General features: G+C 38.8%; 1 protein-coding gene across 26 annotated transcripts in view; it reads right to left on the reverse strand.

Annotated features, from left to right (window-relative positions):
* The window catches only part of PTK2 (protein tyrosine kinase 2), a 340,227-nt gene that overhangs the window by 153,705 nt on the left and 162,902 nt on the right, over nt 1–23,620 (reverse strand). For all 26 annotated transcript variants that reach the window (XM_055349579.2, XM_055349577.2, XM_055349578.2 and 23 more), the window contains 3 exons: nt 19,108–19,162; nt 7,497–7,637; nt 6,894–6,971 (listed from right to left, as the gene is read on the reverse strand). In XM_055349579.2, the coding sequence (XP_055205554.2) occupies nt 6,894–6,971; nt 7,497–7,637; nt 19,108–19,162 (274 nt within the window). The remainder of the gene's footprint in view (nt 1–6,893; nt 6,972–7,496; nt 7,638–19,107; nt 19,163–23,620) is intronic.

Below are 23,620 nucleotides of genomic sequence, written 5' to 3' on the forward strand. Positions count from 1 at the left end.
CAAATAGGATAAACAAACAAACAAGCAAAATACAAAGGTCAGCAACTTCAAAGGTTGAAGAAACGTCGGCCCAAAAGATGGAAAGAACCACTGCAAGAAATCCAACAACTCAAAAAGCCAGAGTGCCTTCTTTCCTCTAAATGACCGCACCACCTCTCCAGCAAGGGTTCTGAACTGGGCTGAGATGGCTGAAATGACAGAAATAGAATTCAGAACATGGATAGGAATGAAGATCATTGAGATGTAGGAGTACATTGAAACCCAATCCAAGGAAGCTAAGAATCACAATAAAACAATACAGGAGCTGAGAGAAAAAATAGCCAGAATAGAAAAGAACATAATCAACCTGATGGCGCTGAAAAGCACACTACAAAGATTTCATAATGCAACCATAAGTATTAATAGCCTAACAGACCAAGTTGAGGAACGAATTTCAGAGCTTGAAAGCTGTCTTTCTGAAATAGGAGTCAGAAAAGAATAGAGAAAAAAGAATGAAAAGGAATGAAGAAAGCCTCTGTGAAATACGGGATTATGTAAAGAGACCAAATCTATGTCTCACTGGTGTCCCTGAAAGAGCTGGGGAGAGTGAAAGCAACTTGGAAAACATATATCAGGATATGATCCATGAAAACTTCCCCAACCTAGCTAGAGAGGTCAACATTCAAATTTAGGAAAGGCAGAGTAAGATACTACACGAGAAGATCATTCCCAAGACACATCATCATGAAATTCTTCAAGGTGGAAATGAAAGAAAAAATGTTAAAGGAAACTAGAAGGGCCAGGTCACCTGCAAAGGAAGGCCCATCAGATAAACAGCAGACCTCTCAGTAGAAACTCTACAAGCCAGAAGAGATTGGGGGCCAACATTCAACATTCTGGAAGAAATTCCAACCTGAAATTTTATAATTCCAGCCAAACTAAGCTTCATAAAGAAAGGAGATATAAGATCCTTTTCAGACAAGCAAATGCTGAAGAAATTTGTTACATGAGACCTGCCTTACAAGAGCTCCTGAAACGAGCACTAAATATGGAAAGGAAAGACCGTTACCAACCATTACAAAAACACAGACCAGTGACACTATAAAGCAACCACACAAACAAGTTTGCCTAATAACAAGCTAACACCATGATGGCAGGATCAAATCCACACATATCAATACTAACCTTGAATGTTAATGGGCTAAATGCCCCCATTAAAAGACACAGAGCTGGATAAAGAACCAAGATTCATTGGTATGCTGTCTTCAAAATACCTATCTCACATGCAATGACACACATAGGCTCAAAATAAAGGAATGGAGAAAAATCCATCATTCAAATGGAAAACAGAAAAAAACAGGGGTTACAATCTTAATTTCAGACAAAACAGACTTTAAACCAACTCAGTTAAAAAAGACAAAGAAGGGCATTACATAATGGTAAAGGGTTCAATCCAACGAGAAGACCTAACTATCCTAAATATATAAAAAACCAAACAGCAGCACTCATTATTAATAAGCCAGATTCTTAGAGACCTTCAAAGAGACTTAGACTCCTACGCAATAATAGTGGGAGACTTTAACACCCCACTGACAATATTACGTAGATCACTGAGACGGAAATTAACAAACATATTCATGATTTGAATTCAACATTGGATCAAATGGACCTGACAGACATCTATAGAACTCTCCATCCCAAAGCAACAAAATACACATTCATCTCATCACCATATGGCACATACTCTAAAATCAATTATATAATTGAACACAAAACACCGTTTAGCAAATGCAAAAGAACTGAAATCATAATAACCATTCTCTCAGAGCACAGCATGGCCAAATTAGAAATCATGACTAAGAAATTTGCCCAAAACCACACAATTATATGGAAATTGAATAAACTGCTCCCAAATGACTTTTGGGTAAATAATGAAATTAAGGCAGAAATCAAGAAGTGCTTTGAAATGAATGAGAACCAAGACACAATGTACCAGAATCTCTGGGACACAGGTAAGGCAGTGTAAAGAGGTAAATTTATAGTACTCAGCAAATGCAAAAGAACTGAAATCATAATAAACATTCTCTCGGAGCACAGCATGGCCAAGTTAAAAATCATGACTAAGAAATTTGCTCAAAACCACACAATTACATGGAAATCGAATAAACTGCTCCCAAATGACTTTTGTGTAAATAATGAAATTAAGGCAGAAATCAAGAAGTGCTTTGAAATGAATGAGAACCAAGACACAATGTACCAGAATCTCTGGGACACAGGTAAGGCAGTGTTAACAGGTAAATTTGTAGCACTAAATGCCCACATCAAAAAGTTAGATCTCAGTTTAACAACTTAAGATCACAAAAAAGAACTAGAGAACCAAGAGCAAACCAACCCCAAAACTAGAAGAAGAAAAGAACTAACCAAAACCAGGATGAACTGAAGGAGAGTGAGATGGGAAAAACCATTCCTGCCTGTTGCTAAACCAAAACGAGTCCAAGAGTTGTTTTTTTTTTAAAAATTAATAAAATAGACCACTACCCAGATTAACAAAGAAGAGAGAAGACCTAAGTAAACACAACTAGAAATGAAAAGGGGGATGTTACCACCAACCTCACAGAAATACAAATAACTATCAGAGAATCTTAGGAACACCTCTATGCACATAAACCAGAAAATCTAGAAGTTATGGATAAATTCCTGGACATATAAACCCTCCCAAGACTGAGCCAGGAAGAAACTGAAGCCCTGAAGTGACCAATAATGAGCTCTGAAATTGAATCCGTAATAAATAGCCTACCAACCCAATAAAGCCCAGCACCACATGGATTCACAGCCAAATTCTACCAGACGTATACAGATGAGCTGGTACCATTCTTACTAAAACTATTCCAATAAACTGAAAAGGAGGGACTCCTCTCTAACTCATTCTATGAGGCCAGAATTATTCTGATACCAAAACCTGGCAGAGACACAACAAAAATAGAAAATGTCAGGCCAATATTATTGATGAACATAGATGCAAAAATCCTCAACAAAATATTAGCAAACCAAACCCAGCAGTGGCACATCAAAAAGCTAATCCACCATGATCAAGTAGGCTTTATTCCTGGGATGCAAGGCTGGGTCAACATATGCAAATCAATAAATGTGATTCATCACATAAACAGAACTAAAAGCAAAAACCACAGGATCATCTTGACAGATGCAGAAAAGGCTTTCAATAAAATTCAACATCTCTTCATGTTAAAACACCTCAATGAACTAGGCATTGAAGGAATGTACCTCACAATAATACATAAAATAATAAGACAGTGTGGCAATTTCTCAACACCTAAAAACAGAAGTACCATACAACCCAGCAATCTCATTACTGGCTATATACCCAAAGGAATATAAATTGTTTTTTTTTTTTTTTTTTTTTTTGAGACGGAGTCTCGCTCTGTTGCCCAGGCTAGAGTGCAATGACGCAATCTCGGCTCACTGCAAGCTCCGCCTCCCGGGTTCATGCCATTCTCCTGCCTCAGCCTCCTGAGTAGCTGGGACTACAGGCGCATGCCACCACGCCCAGCTCATTTTTTGTATTTTTAGTAGGGACAGGGTTTCACCGTGTTAGCCAGGATGGTCTCCATCTCCTGACCTCGTGATCCGCCCACCTTGGCCTCCCAAAGTGCTGGGATTACAGGCGTGAGCCACCGCGCCCGGCCAAATTGTTCTTTTATAAAGACACATATACATGTACGTCTAATGCAGCACTATTCACAATAGCCAAGACATGGAATCAACCTAAATGCCCATCGATGGTAGACTGGATAAAGAAAATGTGGTACATGCACACCATGGAATATTATGCAGCCAAAAAAAAAAGAATGAGATCATGTTCTTTGCAGGAACATGGATGGAGCTGGAGGCCATTATCTTTAGCAAAATAACACAGGAATAGAAAACTAAATACTGCATCTTTTAGCTCCCACTTATAAGGGAAGCTAAAAGATGAGAACACAAGGACACACAGAGGGCAACAACAGACACTGGGGCCTACCAGAGGGTGGAGGGTAAAAGTGGGGAGGGGATTGGGAAAAATAACTAATCAGTACTAGGATTAATACCTGGGTGACAAAATAATCTGTATGATAAACTGTGTGACACGAGGTTACCTAGGTAACAAATCTGCACATGTACCCCTGAGCTTAAAAAGTTTTTTAAGAAAAAAAATCACTGAAAGATTCCAATTCACCTAATGAAATTAATATAACTTTAACACCATGTCTAATAAAGTTAACATAAAAAAGTCTAGATTAATCTCACTTACAAATAGTTGCAAAAATTCTACAAATATAACTCAATATTTTAAAAGAATATTGTATATTATTAATTGGCTCAATATTACCATAACTGTTAATATAATCTACTATAATGATAAAGGAGAAAAAGGATCATATCAATAGATGCTAAAAGGGTCTTTGATTAAATTTAGGAGCTACTCATAAAACTCTAAGCAAAAGATAAAAATATTAAAGACATGTTATTAAAACTCAACAACAAAAACAATCCCAAATAATGACACACTTTTAATTGATAAATTAAAATCTAAAACAAAATAGGAATATTGTCTACTGCCCTGTTATTAAACATGATCTTTGAGCTTCTTGTGACTAAAAGAAAAAATTGTATACGGGGAAAGGTAAAATTATTCTTTTGCTGATTACATTATTATATACTTATAAAATCCAAAATTCTAATAAAAAACCTATTTAATCAATAATAAGGTTGCACACTATATGTTAAACAATAATCAAGAATATCTTCTATGCTCACAATATAAATTTTAAATTGTAAGTGGCAACAAAAACCCCAAAAAGTCATTCAACATAAGGCCCAAAACTATAAAATACTTATGAATTGGTTTAATATGGAAGACCTATATGAAAAAGATTGAGATCTTATTGAAGGGTATAAAAGAAGTCCTGAAACACAATATCAAAAAAAACGCACTTTCACAAAATTTCACAAAAATTTATTCTGTTTTCCTCTGTGAATATCCAGCTGACACAGCAGCATTTAATGAGATTTAATCAGTGATGGCAGAAGTCAGGACAGTGGTCATCCTTAGGATGTGGGACAAGGGAGGCCGGTCTGTTTAAAGTCAACAGCCAACAAGAGATTTGGGGAAAAAAATCATAAAAAAGGCAACAGGAAAACACACTGATTTCCTTGATGTGTAAAAGGACTTATTAATTTAAAAGGACAATTGTGTTGGTAAAATAGGCAAAGTATATGATATGAGCAGTTAATTCACAGAGGTGAGAAGAAAAACAGTCAAGACATGAAAATATGCTTAAAGTTACTAGGTCCTTGCTTTACATCTAAGTGAGCAAAAAAGTTACAAGAATAACTTTATATCTATTAAAATGGAAAAATTAAAAGAGCTATTAAAACTGCCATCCAATGAGTGCGAAAATAGTACTCTCACACACTGCCAGTGACAATATGAAGTTTCCTAGCTTTTCTGAAAAGCAATCCAACAGCTTCTTTTAAAATTACAACTATTTGAAACGAACCCTGCAGTTCAATGTTTGGAAATCTCTTCCACAAGGAGAAAAAGCAGTAGTACATAGATTATATATAAAGGAGTATTTATTATGTCATTGTCTTGGGGCAGAAATCTAAAAGCAAAGTAATTGCCCTTCACAGAATCCCATCTGGCCCCCAGGGAGGAAGGGGCAAAGAAAGGCGGGGCTTGAAAAAATTTCTACCAGGTTCACAGAGTGAAATAACCAAGTAGGACAGTGTGCCTGATGATGACCCCTTTTCTGAATAACAAAACAGGAATATGGGGAAAAACACAGAAGATGACTAAATCACTTACATGTTAAGTATGGGCAGGGGGTGGGGGGGTTACAGAGAAGGCTGAAGAGAAAAGAATGGTAGAGGCAGGAGCTGAGCAGAGTGGGAATGGAAACCAGAGTACACTTGGAAAAAAGCAGGTCAGACACGGTTTGGCACATTTATATATGTATAGAAAATTATATGTACAGGTCAAGGTATGAATAAATTAAGTAAAAAGTTCAAATCACTACACTATGTTAAGTGGAAAAGAAATGTTACTAGTGCAAGGCCTGAGAAGAAGCCCCTAGAATCATGTTCCCCGAACACTCATCTAAATGGGAGCATGCCCTTCTCAGTACACCCACCCTTACACTGTTCTACTTTTCATCTCGGTACTTATTGTTGTATGACACAGATGTATTCCATATTTATTTTGTGCACTCGACTATAAGCTACATAAAGACAAAGGACTTCTCTCTGTTTTGTTCCTTATTGTATCTCAAACCTCTAGACTGCCTGGCACCAAGCAGGTTCTCAATAATACTTGTTGGAAGAATGAGGATCACACAGGAAATGGTCAGCACTTCTGCTAGGAAGGTAACAAAAGAAGTGAGGTCTGGGGTAGAAGTGTGAGTTTCCATCTGATGGACATTTTTTCTTCAAGGTAAATAAGGCTAATAAGGCTTTCAAGAGAATTGTGAATGTATAATTTTTTTTTTCCTGGAAATAACCTGAAGAGGCTGTTTCAAAGGATAAGATGCCAGTACAAATATACCCAAATCATTCAGAACTTAATTTTAAAAATTAGTATTTAAAACTTCTCCAGATAAACAGTAACAATCCCATTCAGGTCTCACTAACACATGTTAGGTTTGTATGATTCCTTTCCTTCCAAAACTAAGTAATTCCGAGGTATTTCAACAGCACCCAGACTTTCTCTTACTTGTCCCCCACTCCACTGAACAATAAATGCAGTGCAATAGGAAAATTTAATTGTAAAATGATCTTTTCCAAAAGAATGCCCCATTTCCTTAATTTGATTCTTCTTTGTCTAACGCCAAGTTCCCGAAAGGTCAGAGCAGACTTACATTGCAGCCCTTGTCCGTTAGGTAACTGATCCCTTCTTCTGGGCCGATTGCCAGTTCCACTGAAATAATCCAGCTTGACTTTTGAAGGTGAAACAAGTGAGAACAGAGGTGGCAGAAGGAAAAAAGAAATACTTTAGATAAAGAGCCGTGGACATATTAAAGGACCAAAGCAGGGGCTGGTTTGGTTTGCTATTAATCTATCTAACCAAATAAGATAAAATATTTATAACTTCATTGACCCAGGATGTGTTAAGCCTGCACAAAGTGCAATGTGCTTATTCCAGCATGCCTGATGCCAAGGGTTTCTCTGGGATGATTATCTAAATAGGTAAACTAGCCCTTAGAGAACAATTAACAAATCACAGGGATAAAATTTAAAAAACCTAATTATGAAACTAGGCATGCTGTTTTTAAAAAGGTGATTTTATTCTCACATTAATTATTTTCTTTTTCTATTTTTCACATGGTAAAATGAAAAAATATCATTTTATTGAAAAAAATGGGACAAGTTAGCATTTTTTTATCAGAAATTTAGATATACAGCAAGAGATAAGAAAAAGTAAAATCAGACTAGCCCACTATTTCCCATATTCCCATACTTACACCAAGAGCACACTTGAAGCATTCCTTATCAAATCTGTAGACTGGAGACAGGATCTCAAAGAATTTCAGAATACTTTCTTCTCTATTAAGGTTGGCGAATTGTCTAAATGTTTGTTGGATCAGTTTTCTTAGTGTTTTGGCCTGCATGACAAAATTACCAAAACATCTTGTAAAAATCAGCAATGAGTAAAGACCACAACAATAATGGTAAGATTTCTTTCCTACCAACTACTTACTAACACCTACATTCATATTACTGCCAAAAAGTATACTTGTCAAATAACTATAAATGTATTTATCAAAGCTTTATTTCTTTTAATTGTGGCAAAATGCATGTAACACAAAATTTACCATCTTAACCATTTTTAACTGTAAAGTTCATATATAGAGTTTTATTTCTTAAACAGAAGTTTGTACTATATGTGCACATGACTCAGAAAAGACCAGGCCAAAGGTATAAAGGTACTTAGCACATTCCACTGTTAGGAGGGAAAAAACAGTATATCTTTCTGAAGGAAAGCACAAATCAAAAACTTTAAAAAAACCACAATGCTTGATCCAGAAAATAAAATTCCAGGACATTATTCTTTAGAAATGATTAGAGATACATGCAAAGATTCAGGAACAAAAAGATTCACTGCAGAACTGTTTACAGTAATAGAGAGCCTGGTTACGTAAACTATGGTGTATCTATCTTCTCAACTAACATTCTATGCAGCCTCAAGAACTGTTTTGGAGAACTAATCTACTGGCATTAAAACCCATATTACATTGTTACGTGAAAAAAGATGACAAAACAGTCAGCATGGAGTACAGATGGCTTTAAAAGGCAAGAGCACATGTGTGGGTCCTGGTGAGCACACAGCAATGTACCCATGAAGGAGATAAAGCAACGATGCTTTTGCTTTTTTCATGAAGTAAGATGATAGGTGGTCTTCCAGTCCTTTTTTGCTTATTTGAGTTTTCTACTTAAACACATGGAAATCTGCATAGCAGAGGTAAATGCTTTCCAAGCAGCAAACCCCCAGTCCTTGGTGTGTGAAGCAGTCTGAGAAGGCCATGGATAAAGGGAATGTGATGAGGTCTAAGCAAGAGGGGCAAGAGAATGTAGGCCATAGTTAACAAGTTGGCTTTGACTCTGATGAGATGCCAAGCCCTCAGGAGACTTTGAGAAGAGGAGTGACATTATCTGACTTAGGTTTTTTTTTTTTTTTTTTTTTTAATAGGGTCTCACTCTGTCGCCCAGACTGGACTGCGGTGGCGCAATCTCGGCTCACTGCAACCTCTGCCTCCCAGGCTCAAGCAATTCTCCTGCCCCAGCCTCCCTGAGTAGCTGGGATTACAGGTGTGCACCACCACACCTGGCTAATTTTTGTATATTTAGTAGAGACAGGGTTTCATCATGTTGGCCAGGCTGGTCTTGAACTCCTGACCTCAAGTGATCCACCCGCCTCAGCCTCCGAAAGTGCTGGGATTACAGGCATGAGCCACCGCACCCGGCCTGAATTATGTTTTAACAGGGATACTCTGGCCACTGTGTTGTGAACAGTATGAAAGGAGCAGGAGAGACCAAGTCAGGGCAACCCAAATAATCCAGGCAGGAGGAGACAGTTGGCACAAGTACAGAACCAGAAAGAGGGTGAGAAGTAGTCAAGTAATCAGATCCTACCTTTCTTTCTTCTTTTTTTTTTCAGAGTAACTGGACTCCAATGGATTTATTTTAAACATAGAACCAACAGGATATGCTAATAATTAAGAGTTGCCATTAAACTGAAATGGCAGAAATTGTGAGAGGAGCAGTTTGGTGGGTAAAGGTCAGAAAGAATGCCAGAAGAATACCAGAAATCCAAGTGGGGCTGTCAAGCAGGCCAGTAAGGGCCCAGTGGAGTTCAAGGGGAGGTCCTGGCTGGCCCAGCAGACAGGGAAGATGGATTAGGTGACCTGCTAATCTCAGTGGGTCAGGGACATGGGGAGCAGCCAGGGGCCCAGGTTGAGGTGTGGCTGCTAAGTCAGGTACACCGTAAACTAGGAGGGCATGGCATACTTTGGTGGGGTCATGGAGGTAATAGCCTGTCTGTAGTGGCTTGAAGGTCCTAGTAGGATCCAAGGATTACCGGATCTGGGATACTACAGAAAGTGAGCTGGAAAGACAGGAACTATGGTCAGAGAGAAGGATACACACAATTAGGGAGGGGGTTCGATTACTGGAAATGAATAAGACCAGAGTGAGAGGTTGAGGTAAGGCAGAGGACAAGATTCCTGAAGACAGGAATTCAATGAGCCAAGATAGTGGAACATGGGAGGATTACCTAAGGCATGTGACTTTTATTTTAAAAAGCTCACTCTGCTCTTACACACAGAGGGTTGGGGGAGTGTGTAGGAGTGAAAGCAGAAAGACCAGTCAGGTCACTGTAACAGACCAAGCAAGAAAACACTAGTGGCATGGACCCCAAGGTAGTGGTGAAGAAGAGAAATGGGCACTTTTGGGACATTTGGATGATCATATGCAAGACAACTGGAAAGTAAAGAATCCAGGAAAACTAGAGTTTTAGATGGAACAAACAGGAAAACATAAGAGGCAGGCTTGGTGAAAAAAATAAAGTCATGTTAACCCTGTACATGTGTTTGACCTTGAAGTCTTCCAACATGAACCACCAAGGAGACATTTGGATCTAAGTCTGGAGCTCAGGAGAGGGCAGCACTGTTGCTAGAAATTTCAGAGCCACCAGCTGAAGTATTTAAATACATGGGACTAGACAGCACCTGCAAATAAAATGAAGACAAAAGAGAAGGCCAAAGCCAAGTAAGCTGACCAACAGTTGGTTTTAACCAGGGCTGAGGTTTTGACAGGTGAGTATGACAGAGTGGAATAAGAGAATTATAGCTGTTTTGAAAAGGATTAATTACAGCTTCACAGAACTTAAACTGAAGAGCAATAAAATGGGTTCAAGGTTAGCAAGGCTTGACTATAAAACGTATCATATGGAAAGTGAGGTGGTCAGCCTCAGATGCTCTATAAACAAAAGTCCGAAAAGCATATTCTTGGTTTGACTCCAGGCTTTCTAAACATTCTCTGCTTATGATCACCTATGTAGGACAGACTTTACAACAGAGCATGCAGATTGGACATGGAGATTTGAGTACTGCTTGTAGCCACCTACATGATGTTTTTCTCCTTATAAATTAACAATATAGTACCTTGGGACTTTGCTGAATATAAAGCAGTCTCTAAGAAGCAGGCCTGCTACACTCTGGACCTAGAACAAATCCACTAAGGAAATTCTACTCTGTGCTTGGCACTCGGCATACCCTGCATAATCAGAACAGGTATCTATTCTCAATAAATTCAGAGTACAGCTGGAAAAAGAGCATTCTGATCTTCATTCATGGCTACAGGAGGAACAGTATAATTCTGTGCATATAGTGCTATCAGGCGCTGATTCTCACACACACACACACACACACACACACACACACACACACACACACGCACACAACCAAAAAATGATATCAGAAAAGACATCTGTAGGCCCTTCCGTGGAAATAAACAAAGTCTTCACAATGACCCTTGCAAGGGAGATACTATTTTTCATATATTACTGAGCAAACAGAGACTGAAACATTAGGTAACAACGAGGGGGTACAAGAATTGTGATTCTAATCCAGAACTGCTTGATTTCTTTTTACTTGCTATGAGACCAATTCAAACACCTCCTTTTCTAAGATGCTCTGCTTGACAGAAGAAACCAGGAAGAAACAACCACCACATCCCTATGGGTCTCATACTGCTTTGAATGTATTTTTAGACATGGCACTTATATAAGATCCACGTTGGTGATAAGGGAGCATTCACTGTCTTGTTACCCCAAAGAAAAGAGTGTAGCCTGCAGCTGAAACTCAATGATGTGCTTTACAATGAATAATTATATGTCTCTGCCATAACAACTTGGATTCTGGCAAACTCTCCAACAGATAATATGGATGAATAAAATCTAGTTCTATCCTGTGATAAATTAGATTTCACTTTCTAGTAACTAAGTGGGAAGATAGTTCAGATTTCTTTAGTTTCAAACTTCTATCATAGAACATGCTGCCTCAATGTACAAATGCTCTGAGTGTAAGAAATGTCTCCCATCTACAAGTATTAATAGAAAATAAGTCCAGCAAAAGCCCTGGAATATAAAAAAATCTCTTTAAGTGTATGATACAATAAATTGGAATATGGTAGCAGTTCCAAGGAACAGTTGTCAACTGAACACAGGGACCAGAACACAATGAGAAAACATTTCTATTAACATTAACCAAATGTTGGTATATTCATTCATGACTCTAAGAGGAATATTTCAACTCAGGTAAATACTGACATGCAGCGATCAAAAATTATGTAAAATAGGTCCAGAAAAAAAGTCAATTCTCTACTTTGTACCTAATTCCCAACCAGCTGCTGGTTTATATATAAATTATTAGCAATATTATAATATACTGACACCTGCTCATTTGTTCAATGCTTTTTAAAATTAACCTAAAACATTCTATGAAGTAACGGAGATAGAAGTCAAGGAAACAGAATCTGCTCTTGAGCTTAAAATGCATATATATATATATATATATATATATATATACACTTGCCTACCTGACAGTTCCACTGCAGTTTCTCACAGACATCTAAAACCTGCCACTAAGAGCACTGAGATTTCAGCCGTGGTGGCTAATTGGCCCTACCCGACTGGACCCTAACATATACATGTAACTTGGTTGCAACTCTACCACTCTGAACTTACTCTTTCCTATACCCCTTCCCTTTGACCTCCATAGTCTCAAGGCACTTCTAGTTCACTACTTACACAGCTGAATGCATCACTGGCAGTCCCACCCAGTTCAGATTCTGCTTCAATATTGTCTCTTGACTAGTAGCACTAGACAGCACTTAAGTGTATGGGACAGAAATCTGAGGCCAGGCCCTGTACTTTCTTCTTCCTCCTCCCACATTAGACCAGTAGCTAAGTCCTGTTAGACTTTACGCCCATAACATTCTTCAAATGTAACGCAACAACTCTCTACCCTCTGCCTCCTTTAAATTCAAGCCCTCCTTGTTTCTCTTGGCCTCTTATTTCTCAGCATCTCCTGATGACTAAGAAACTTAAAAGAAGTTGTGTGCTGTTCTTCTACAACAGGGATTGAAGCCATCAACCCTTTGCTAAATAAAGTGAGTCAATTTGGTTTGATCCTCATTTTCTCATCCCAAACTCTTAGACATGGAATGTGTATGGTGGTAAAGAACTCAACTGCTCTCCCCAATAATTTAACCTGCTAGAAAATTTCCAAGTAACTGGGGCAAATGTGTTTGAAAGTAATAACTATGCAATGTTAAGAGACAATCTGGACTCCAATTTTACTGTATTTGTCTCATTCAGCTGAATGTGGGAAAACATGCTGCTTTTTCTGTAGGCGGTGTTACCTTGCTCATCCTACACATTAACAAGCTGAGACCCAAGAAGTGAGAGCAACAAACAACACAACAAACCAGTAAGCTCAAGCAGCTGGAGTAAAGGAAAACGATATCATTCAGAGTTAGTTTCCTATGGACACAGAAACAACGCTCTCATTCTCCGCCAACTAAAATTGTTGGCGCCTTTGGCAGGAATATACCCAAGTTCTTATGGTCTGTACTTAAACGTGACTGCCAATGAGGACTGTGAGTTCCAAACCTATGGTGTTCAGTGCTGGACAGAAACTAGAAAATCTCTGCTGTCTGAAACTCCAAAATTAGTTTTCATGAAAAGGATATCTTAGAAAGCATTAGTTCTTTCCTAATTACTCAGTGGGGAACAAAATTCCACAAAATCTGCATAGAATCTCTGGATATTAATCAATACACTTGCAGAACTTGTTTAAGTAAACAAGACTGTTCTCATTGCATTTCAAGTTTGAACACCTGCTTGTGTTAACCTGGATTTTGGAAACGAGGCATCTACGCACACTATTTTATTTTAAACCAATTTACGTATAGTGATAAATTTACTAAGAATGTGATACTTCTTCAAAATGAAGTGGTATTGCTAGGATGAACCATAAGAAACTGCTGCTATTCATCCATGTTGAGCTACAAAAATAACTTCCTATTAGTCAACCTAATGATTATCAGATGCTGCTAGCAACAATAGATTCCTAGGACTTCCCAGATGCAAAGGTTGTAAGGCAATGCCAAGGAAAATCTGCAATAAGAGAGTTTTTAAGGAATAACTTATCAACCCAAACACCAAATGCTTTAAATGCAGATACATTAACAGCGCATGAAGAGAGCTTCTTCTTACTCCTATCTACAGGACCCACATCAGATGATAAGCTCTGTAAGCAGAGGCCAGGTTTCACTCCCTCCCAGCACCCCCAACTCAGGTCCTGGCATACAGCAGATAACAGGAATTCACTGCTGAATATCGTACCAAGATATGCATTTCTGTGCTTGGTGAAAATATTAAGCTTAAAATAGTCATCTGCTCATCCTAGAAATGAAAATAATGACTATTTTCTCCAAGAATAAAATCATGTGTTCCTGGTAGTATTCTAGGAAACCACATTATTACTTGAGAATCAGATACTAAAAAAAACTGATAACTATTGATCTCTTAACATTTCTAGTTCTGAAATTAGGTTTCTACTGTGAATTATATTGTAATAAATTAAAATTTGCCTATTTTGACTTGCTGCCTAATTTAAGCTCAGAGTAGAGTTGTAATGCCAGTATGGGGAGCACCCTTGGTACCCACTGGTAGGACAACATTCACTGAACTACAGAAGTGACTCCAGTTTCACTAGTTGTCCACTAATGTCCTTTCACTGCTCCGGATTCCACACTGCATTTACACATCTTGTCTCCTCAGCCTCCTCCAGCTGTTAAACAGCTTCTGGGTCTTATCTTTCATGACCTTGATATTTTTCAAGAGTAATCATCAGAATTCTGTAGAATGTCCCTCAATTTGGGTTTGACAGTTTTACTGGTACAGTGAAATTTTAAATGTGTCTTTAAAACTACTAACATCAACGAGACGGAAATTAAAATACTTGCAAATTATTCTTAGTAATTGAGGCACATATATCCCAGATTCCATTTTTGGCATAAAACATAGCTAATCCAAGTTTCACTAAAGATAATAAAACAATCTTTCAACAATTCAATGTGAATGTTAATTATAAATAATCCTCTACGAATATAAATAGAAAGGGGAAAAAAATCAGGTAAAACAAAATGATTTTTGGAGAAACAAATGTAGCCTGTTTATGGAAAAGCCAGCGTTAACTGACTTAGCCATTCTATAGAGCTATTTCAGAAAAAACAAGAAACTGGTGTGAATTTCTAGCTAGCTGAAGTTTCACTGGCAATAGCTTTGAAGAAGGGACTGTCTAGACACCACCTAATTTGTATTATAGTTGTTACCCCCATGAGCATATGTTGGTACCATATTCCATAGAAGTTTCATGGCAATCAGTGCAATGTCCAAAGAATTTATGTCAAATGTGAAAAAACCTTGGGCTAAGGTTATGAATTCCTAAGCCAAATACACACTATTGGGTACACAAAATTACAGTGATTCCCTTATTAAAAAGGGCATGTGAGAAACCAGTTCTAAGAACCGTATTTATGAGCCACTCCATGAATCTGATGAATCCATAGCTAACAGTAGCTAAAAATTAATTCTATTTACATCAAAATCAGCAGCAATTGAATTGCTCAAAAAGCACATCTGTTATTTGGTTTGTAAAAAGTTTTCTGGACTGGGTGTGATGGCTCACATCCGTAATCCCAGCACTTTGGGAGGCAGAGGCGGGTGGATGGCTTAAGTCAGGAGTTCGAGACCAGCCAGGGCAACATGGTAAAACCATGTCTCTACAGAAAAAAAATACAAAAATTAGCTGGGCATGGCGGTCCATGCCTGTAATCCCAGCTACTCAGGTGGCTGAGGCAGGAGAATTGCTTGAACCTGAGTGGCCGAGGCTGCAGTGAGCCAAGATCGCGCCAATGCACTCCAGCCTGGGCGACGGAGTGAGACCCTGTCTCTAAAAAAAAAAAAAAGAAGTTTTCTCAAGTCCCTCTAGTCATCCTTCCCTCCCATTCTTACAGAAGCCATTCCATCCAGGCCTTGATCATTGCACATCTCATCTTCCTTAATCACCTCCCAAGTCTTCTTGGTTCTGTCTTTTTGCTTTCAATCTGTGCTCCATGTTGCTGTCAAATTTATATTCTAGAATCCAAAAAGAGATCATGCTGCACACTCTGCACTCTCTGCACACTCTACACACTCTGGAATGAGTCCCCAATCCCCCTCAACTCCTACCTCAGCATTTAAGCCCACACCAAGTGACTGCCCACAATGATCGCATATTGACTCTACTCAACCAAAACCCCCTTTCCTGTCTGACCTCTGTTTCCTAGACAGCCTAGAAACAGAGAGGGCTCGCTGTTTCTAGGGTGTGAGCCCTCTCTGGCTATCAGGGCTCGCTGTTTCTAGGGTGTGATCCCTCTCTGGCCACCAGGAGTTACCTGATACCCAGGTACGGCTCAAGATGGCAGAAAAAAAAGCACATGGGCGTCAGCAGCAAAGGCCAGGGCAATAGAAGCCTAAAGGATAGCCTGGAAACATATCTTAAGATATGCACAAATTTCCTGCAGAGGAGGGTTTTTTTTAGGGGGGTGGGGATGGAGAGCAGTAGGGAAGGCATAACCAAGGAAAGAAACTTTCTAGCTTTTCAATTCTACTATCTTCTAAAGTCTTATCCTGTCTTCACGCCTTTTGTTCACATTGTACTCAGTGTTCAGAAAGTGTCTCCCCTTATTTTACTCATCATATTGCTGTTATTCATTAAGTAGGATTTACCAAATGTTACTACGTGCCAGGTACAATGTCAAACAAAGGGTGTAGAGTGGAGACAGCAACAGATATTGTCTTTGCCCTCAACAATCTTAAAATATAGCGGAGGAAGGCAGATAAAATACAAACAAGTAACAAACTACGTAATTAAAAATTGAGGCCAGGCACAGTGGCTCACGCCTGTAATCCCAGCACTTTGGGAGGCCAAGGTGGGTGGATCACTTGAGCTCAGGCATTCGAGACCAGCCCAACCAACACAGTGAAACCCCATCTCTACTAAAAATAAAAAAAATTAGCCAGGTGTGGTGGCAGGCACCTGTAGTCCCAGCTATTTGGGAGACTGAGGCAGAAGAATTGCTTGAACCCGGGAGGAGGAGGTTGCAGCGAGTCGAGATCACGCCATTGCACTCCAGCATGGGCGATGGAGCAAGACTCTGTCTCAAAAAAAAAAAAAAAAAAAAAAAAGAGAAAGTAGAATTAAAAATTAAGATACTAAACAGGGTCCCAAGATAGAAGGGAGTATTTTGCCATTTCCACTTTGCGTGGTGAGAAAAGAGTAGGAGAGGGAACACTGAAGCAGAGGTTCAGAAGGACTAGTCATGGAGGAGACAGGGCCAGTCCTCTACCGAACCTCTTTGGGCACCTGTCTCACTCTGGCTACACTCACACCATGGCACCTGTGACCTGTACCTGTGGTTCCGTTTTGAATATGGGGATCCTTTAAAAATCTAGAATGTATTGGACTCCTAAATGACAACAGTCACTCTTTTCCTAATTGTTTATACACATACAGATTTAAGGAGACTTTGCAATAATTCTGAGGCTTCATAACCCAGTGCTTCACAACTGAAAACCCCTGAACAATACTACTAATGTGACATAATCATCAATAGAACATTGGGTAGAGTACTCTTCTACCCAACAGCAATGTAAATTCACTAAAACTGTAGCTTACACTTGTTTGAATGTCTCCACTATCCTCCTCACTGCAGCACCCAGCAGGTTTACACACAGCAGCATCCCTTCCACTTAAGGGTCTTCCCATGCCTTCTCGGCTCCCACACCAAAAACATTCCAGGTCAAACTGAATCTCCCATTCTCCCAACTGCAAGAGTATGGGCCACCCACACCTAATAACTCTCTCGAAGGACACAATTCTGTCATTCTCTCTCATTCCCCTTCCACTGTGCCAAACTTCATTTAAAACTCTTTGTTCTCTTTCAAATCTGACTCAATCCACTCATGCCAATGGTCTGTGGGCTACTTGTAGACTGGGACAGTGTCTCAATCTGTAGTCCTGGCCTCAACCACACTAAATGGAGTATGCTCTGTTCCCTAACAATTCACTGTAGTATTTCACTAATAGATCAGGAAACTTGAATGAACACTGAAAAAGTCAAGCGGCATCACTAGAAAGAGAGTATATTTTTCCTGTACTATTCTTAAATGCATATCTTATTGCATTTCTAGAATGCATTGTGTTTTAAAGCCAACACCTTTATATCTATTTTTCCCATTAGATTATCAAGAAGCTATGTGAGAGAGGAAGGGATACTGTTACTTTCTGGACTCAGGGAAACGGTGACTAATCCTTACAGTCCTATTCTGGATGGGTTTGACAGAGAGCAGGACCCAGATATCTGAATACAGAGCTTTTGTCACAGATTGCATCTGATAAATTATACCAACACTCTGGCCCAGTGATAATCAACATGACGTCGACAGTTCTCTCTCTTTTGGTCTTTCTAAGATTTAATCCTCTTATTAATCTCATGTGTTAGAAATGGATTTTATCCCCATTTTACGGATGTGTAAACTGAAATACCAAAAGATGAAATAACTTATCCAAAGTTAGCTACATTTTCTCATAATGAGTATCTTCTCCTGCTTGGGCTTCAGCTGATGGGATGTAGAATAAGATCTTTGAAAAATAAAAAGTAAGAGCAGTAACATCCACTGTTGCTATGTGACAGGTACTGTGGTAAGTAATATATTTACTAATCTGTTAAATATTCACATCAACCCTACAAAATACTATTTTCTTCATTGTGGAAATAAGAAACCAGGCCCAAGACCCTGAGGCTAGAAAACGACAGAGCTCATCTGAGCCAGACTCTGTCTTAACCCTAAAGTTTGTATCCCCTGCTGCGCTTGAAAATCTTGATGTGTGCTCTGGAATAGCTGGGGGAATCACACATTCAGAGTCCTCCCACCTCACTCCAAGGTGCTCTCCACACTGGATATGGGAAGGATAAGAACTGAGTCTCTGCCAAAGCTACTAAAGCGGGGAAGCATCCAAAGGGTTGAAACAAAAGACAGACCTTCAAAATGCACTAACATGCACACACACACACACACACACACACACACACACACACACACACAATATTAATGATTCCACCACCACGATTATTTTACATATTGCTCCTTTTCTTCTGCATGTCAAAATATTTTAGCCTGTAAAGACTTAGATGACAGGAATAACTGTGCATGTAACTTTTTTAGTTTTATGCTTAGCAGAGTATCAAATACAATCAAGAAGTAAAACCATGTTTTATGGAAGAAAGCTATACAAAAACCTATTTGCCATTAATGTGACTAGAATAAATGTCAGCTTTTTAAATTATATATTTTACATGTAAGGAAGGAAACTACATTTTACTTTCCCAAAAGCAATTTACCCCTGGGGAAAAGGTCTTGGCATAATTTTGTTATTTTATTATGATAAAGGAGACTCTAATTACCTTGACAGAATCCAGTAAACTCTTAGGAAAAAATCGCTTTAAACCAACATCTTTTCTGAAATATAAAAAGAAGCGTATTAACAAATAACACCACCAACTCAATTAATATGACAAACTTGCAAGAACATAAAAGCACTGTAAATTATTTATCCTTCCATATATTATTTAGGAAGGAAACAAGTATAATAATGCTTTAATTTACCAGTATATTCACAGGAAGGATGGGACAAATCATTTTCTAGATATGTACTGGAAACATGAATACAAGTTGGTTTAAACAGAAATCCTTTTGGTTTTTTCTTTTTTTACCCTTATTGTTGAAAACTCTTCTAAAATATTCCCTCTTTGTAAATTATAACGTATTAAAAACTGTCCTTTTTCAGATATTTCTTGAAGGTTATAAACATCAGTTCCAACTGGGTAATACTGTATTTGTAGAGAAAATAGCTAGCCTGATTAGTAAATGATTCAGGATATACCCGAGAAGTTACAGAAATAAATCCCTTAGGTTTATCCTAAAAGTTGACTATTTTTAAAAATAGACTTTTTTGATTAAGTGACTCATTCACTTGTCTCAGTTTCACATTAGGAAAAAACAAACAGATAAATTTATGCCCTAGGTAAAAAAGGTGAATTTATGGAAATGCTGGAAATCGCAGCAATGTTCTTTAAGTCAGGCAACAAAATTAAATTGATCATTATTATCAAGAACCTCAACACTCTGGCCAAGAAAATAGGTTGGAAAGAATAGCTGATTCTTTTTCTAGTACTTTGGTTACTAACTTACTCAGATGTTTTGGCCACTAGGTGTCACTCGTGTGCTAGCAATGTGAAATAATGCCTCTGACGACATTAGGAATGTCAGGAGACACATAAAAGGATCAAGGAGAAAAGGGAAACACAGGTATCTTTTCAGAATCACATACTATATCACATATAATAAACTGAATATAAAGTATCAAGAAACAGGGATGACTTCTTCATCCGTAACTGTTAAGTTAGCTGGCGTTATAAACAAAACCAGAGACATCATGTCAGAGTTTATTTGGTTGATACTATATTCAAACATTTTAAATCCCTTATTCTATAATCTAACTGCTAGTAGTTCCTAAGCCAGTGAATTCCTCCTCTGGTAAATCCGAAACTGGTCTCAGTTCTCATTCTTTCTTATTCTGATATTATGTTCATTACATCCTATAATTCTCTCTCAGCTTCTACGATATACTACTTTCTGGTTTTACCCATCAGTTAATTCATTTAACTACTGGTTTTACATTTCTGTCTCTAGCCACTTTTGTTTGTAACTTCCCTTCCTTACCTTTACAGAACCATCATTATCTATTTTGACAGCTGGATATGAAGGGGGGAAACGTATCCACACAAGTTCCTCCTTTTCATTTTGCCTCTAAAAACACAGGGTCTTTGCATTTTAAGAATTTTTATGCCAATCACTACGGAAAAGTAGCAAAATTAGTACACAAAAGACACACTCTGGAATCTACAAGGCAGTATTCTTGAGGATTTCTGCCTCTATCTACATTTTCAAGCCACTATTCCTTAACAGCAAGCATTTATTTTCATATCAGAGTGTTTGTTTTTTTGAGACTGAGTCTCGCTTTGTCACCCAGGCCAGAGTGCAGTGGCCCAATCTCAGCTCACTGCACCCTCTGCCTCCCAGGCTTCGAGCAATTCTCGTGCCTCAGTATCCCAAGCAGCTGGGATTACAGGCCTGCACTACCACGCCCAGCTATTTTTTGTATTTTTAGTAGAGATGGGGTCTCACCATGTTGGCCAGGCTGGTCTCGAACTCCTGACCTCAAGTGATCTGCCCACTTCAGCCTCCCAAAGCGCTGGGATTACAGGCATGAGCCACTGCGCCCAGCCTCAGAGAGTTCTTAATTTGAATCTTGGCTCTGCCATAGGACAGACTTGCTGTTAACACCTGCGAACCTCCGGTTACTTGTAAAGTGGGGATGTGAACTCCTACTACCATGCAGTGGTGCTGAGGTTTAAGTAAGACTGTTTATGAAGTTCCTGGAATGTGAAGGGGGCAGAGTTTCTGTTCTGCCTTAGAAGAAAGCACTGCTGTCTGGACAGCTTCTGGTCCACATGCCCTGTGTCTCACTGTTTAATGCAGAGGGAGGCATGGCCTGACCTGAGGTTTGCTGGTGGACAGGAGAGGCGGTGAGAAGTGGTGAGATTGAGGGGCTACTGTGGACAAAGAGGCAACAGGGATGAGTGACTGGACATGAGGTGTGAGGGAACGCTGAAGCTACACACCGAGAACAGAAAGGTGGGTGGGCATCAACAGTTCTGTTTTAGACATGTGAGGGCCTAAAACAGACCCATGGGCAAGGTGTACGTGCACGCCCTTCTAGTAGGGATTTCAAGAAGGCAACTGGCCATGTTTCAAGAAGGCAACACACACGTCAGTATTTGGGTGAGGGAAAGACCAGGGCAGGGAATATCCTCTCCGCCACTGTGTGGCTGTCAACTGCTATTAATCAACCCAGCTACACATCTATTTTTCTCAGAGCCAGGCATAACTAAAGAACTTACCATATTCATTGCTGTCACAAATAAGAAAGTTAAAGATAAACCAAAGTGTTGTATGATTCAAGAAAAATGAAAGGAAGCATATGTTTTTTGAAAATAAAGACGAATACTAGGTATTGCTTTTACTTCAAAGGTGAAGACAACTCCATTAAAAAAAAAAGAAACCTGAAGGCTAATAATTAGCATATATACAGTTTAGGTTTTCTTAAACTTCTTTTGACTAATAATGAATTTGTAACGTTTGTCCATATGTTAGAACTTTTTTGATACCTGGCAGTTGAGAAAATAAAAATGAGGCTCAAGTACACAAGGTCATGGTAAAAATTCTGCAACGCTGCCTTTAACACATTTCAATTTAATCTAGAAATCAAACTACTTCAGGTTTTGTGATAGAGGACTCTGAGCGCACCTAAGGTACTATGTTCAAAGTTTTTAGGGAAAGCCTATTATAGATATCTAAATTTAAAGCCTTAGGAAACCAAACAGGGACTTGTAGGCTGTCCCATTTTTAATATGAGGTCGCCTCTCTCCATGATCTGTGTGTTTGGGACTGGTTTACAATGTGCACTCTAATCAGCAGTAGTTTTGCCTCAAGTGGCGTAAAAACCTTCTTTGAGCCCAAACTCTATACAACTGTCCTGTATGTGAATAAAACAACAAATACAACTTACACATCATAAACAAAATATAATTACTAACCTTTATCATATAATAATTCCTTACTATATTAACTGTCAAAGGATATGTCCTAAATGCATTTAAACTCATGTAATAAAAAACTAACTCACATGAAGCTTTTAGAATACTGCCAAACCCCAATTCCCAAACCCAAGCATCAGTTTATTAGATTCCCACATCAGTTCAGAGAAACCTCTTGAACCCATACACAGATGACAAGACACTAATATTAGGTTAGAACTGTGTTGTCCAATATGCAACCACTAGTGATATGTAGCTATTTATACTTACATTAGTTGAATTAAATTAAAAATTCTGTTCCCAACTGCGATGCTCATCACATTTCAAGTGATGAGCAGTCCCATGTGGCTAGAGGCTACCAAACTAGGTGGGGCAGTCACAGAACAGTTCCATTGTCGCAGAAAGCTGCAATGGGTGGGGCTGGGCCAGAGCAATGAATCTAGGACTTCAGTCACCCTCATTCTCTAGGGCTTGGTGCTGTGGGCCCAAAGGCTCCTCAGTAAGGACAGGGATGGGTGAAATGCATGAGCACTGGGAATAGGTGCAGAGTTACCACAGGGACAACCACTCAAGGTTCTTGCCTTGCTCAGAAAGACTGGGGAAAGAAGGTATAGAGGGATGAGGAGAGAGCTCTACCATGACAATGCAGAAGGCAGCAGATCTCACAGGAGACAGCTGTATGTTAAGAAGCCTTTTGTTGGGACTGCTTGTATATACATAGCAGAGGGCTTCTAAGTATTACCTTTCCTACTTCTCTCTCAGGACTAACAAAAACGGTTTCTATGATCTATTCACTAAGATTCAAATCATTTAGATTTGAAGCTACAAAGAAAAGAGAGGCTGTATTCATTTACTCCTTCACTGAGACCATATGACATACTAGGCACTATAACAGATCATGGGGTAGAAAAATCGCTAATATGTTTCCTTTTCTTAAGTGAGATAATTACATAAACAACTAACTACAACACCGTGTGAAAGGTACTATAAGATAAGAGTTTAAAACCAATACACTTAGCCATCGAGATTTAAGGTTTTTCTGGCCAATTTTAACCAGAACTCTCTTAATGTTTAACTGACCTCTATCCTTTAAGTGAAAGATTTAGAACACTGCTGACTGATATGGTCTTCTTTCTCTTTTGCTAAACCTCAGAATCCCATTTAACACTCCACTGATTCCTGTTGCCATTTAGCATTTTTGGAAAATCCTTAGAGAGCTCTGCCCTCCCACATTCCTGCATGATGACTGTGCACCTCC

The sequence above is a fragment of the Gorilla gorilla genome, chromosome 7, assembly GCF_029281585.2.
Source record: "Gorilla gorilla gorilla isolate KB3781 chromosome 7, NHGRI_mGorGor1-v2.1_pri, whole genome shotgun sequence".
Lineage (NCBI taxonomy): Eukaryota > Metazoa > Chordata > Mammalia > Primates > Hominidae > Gorilla > Gorilla gorilla.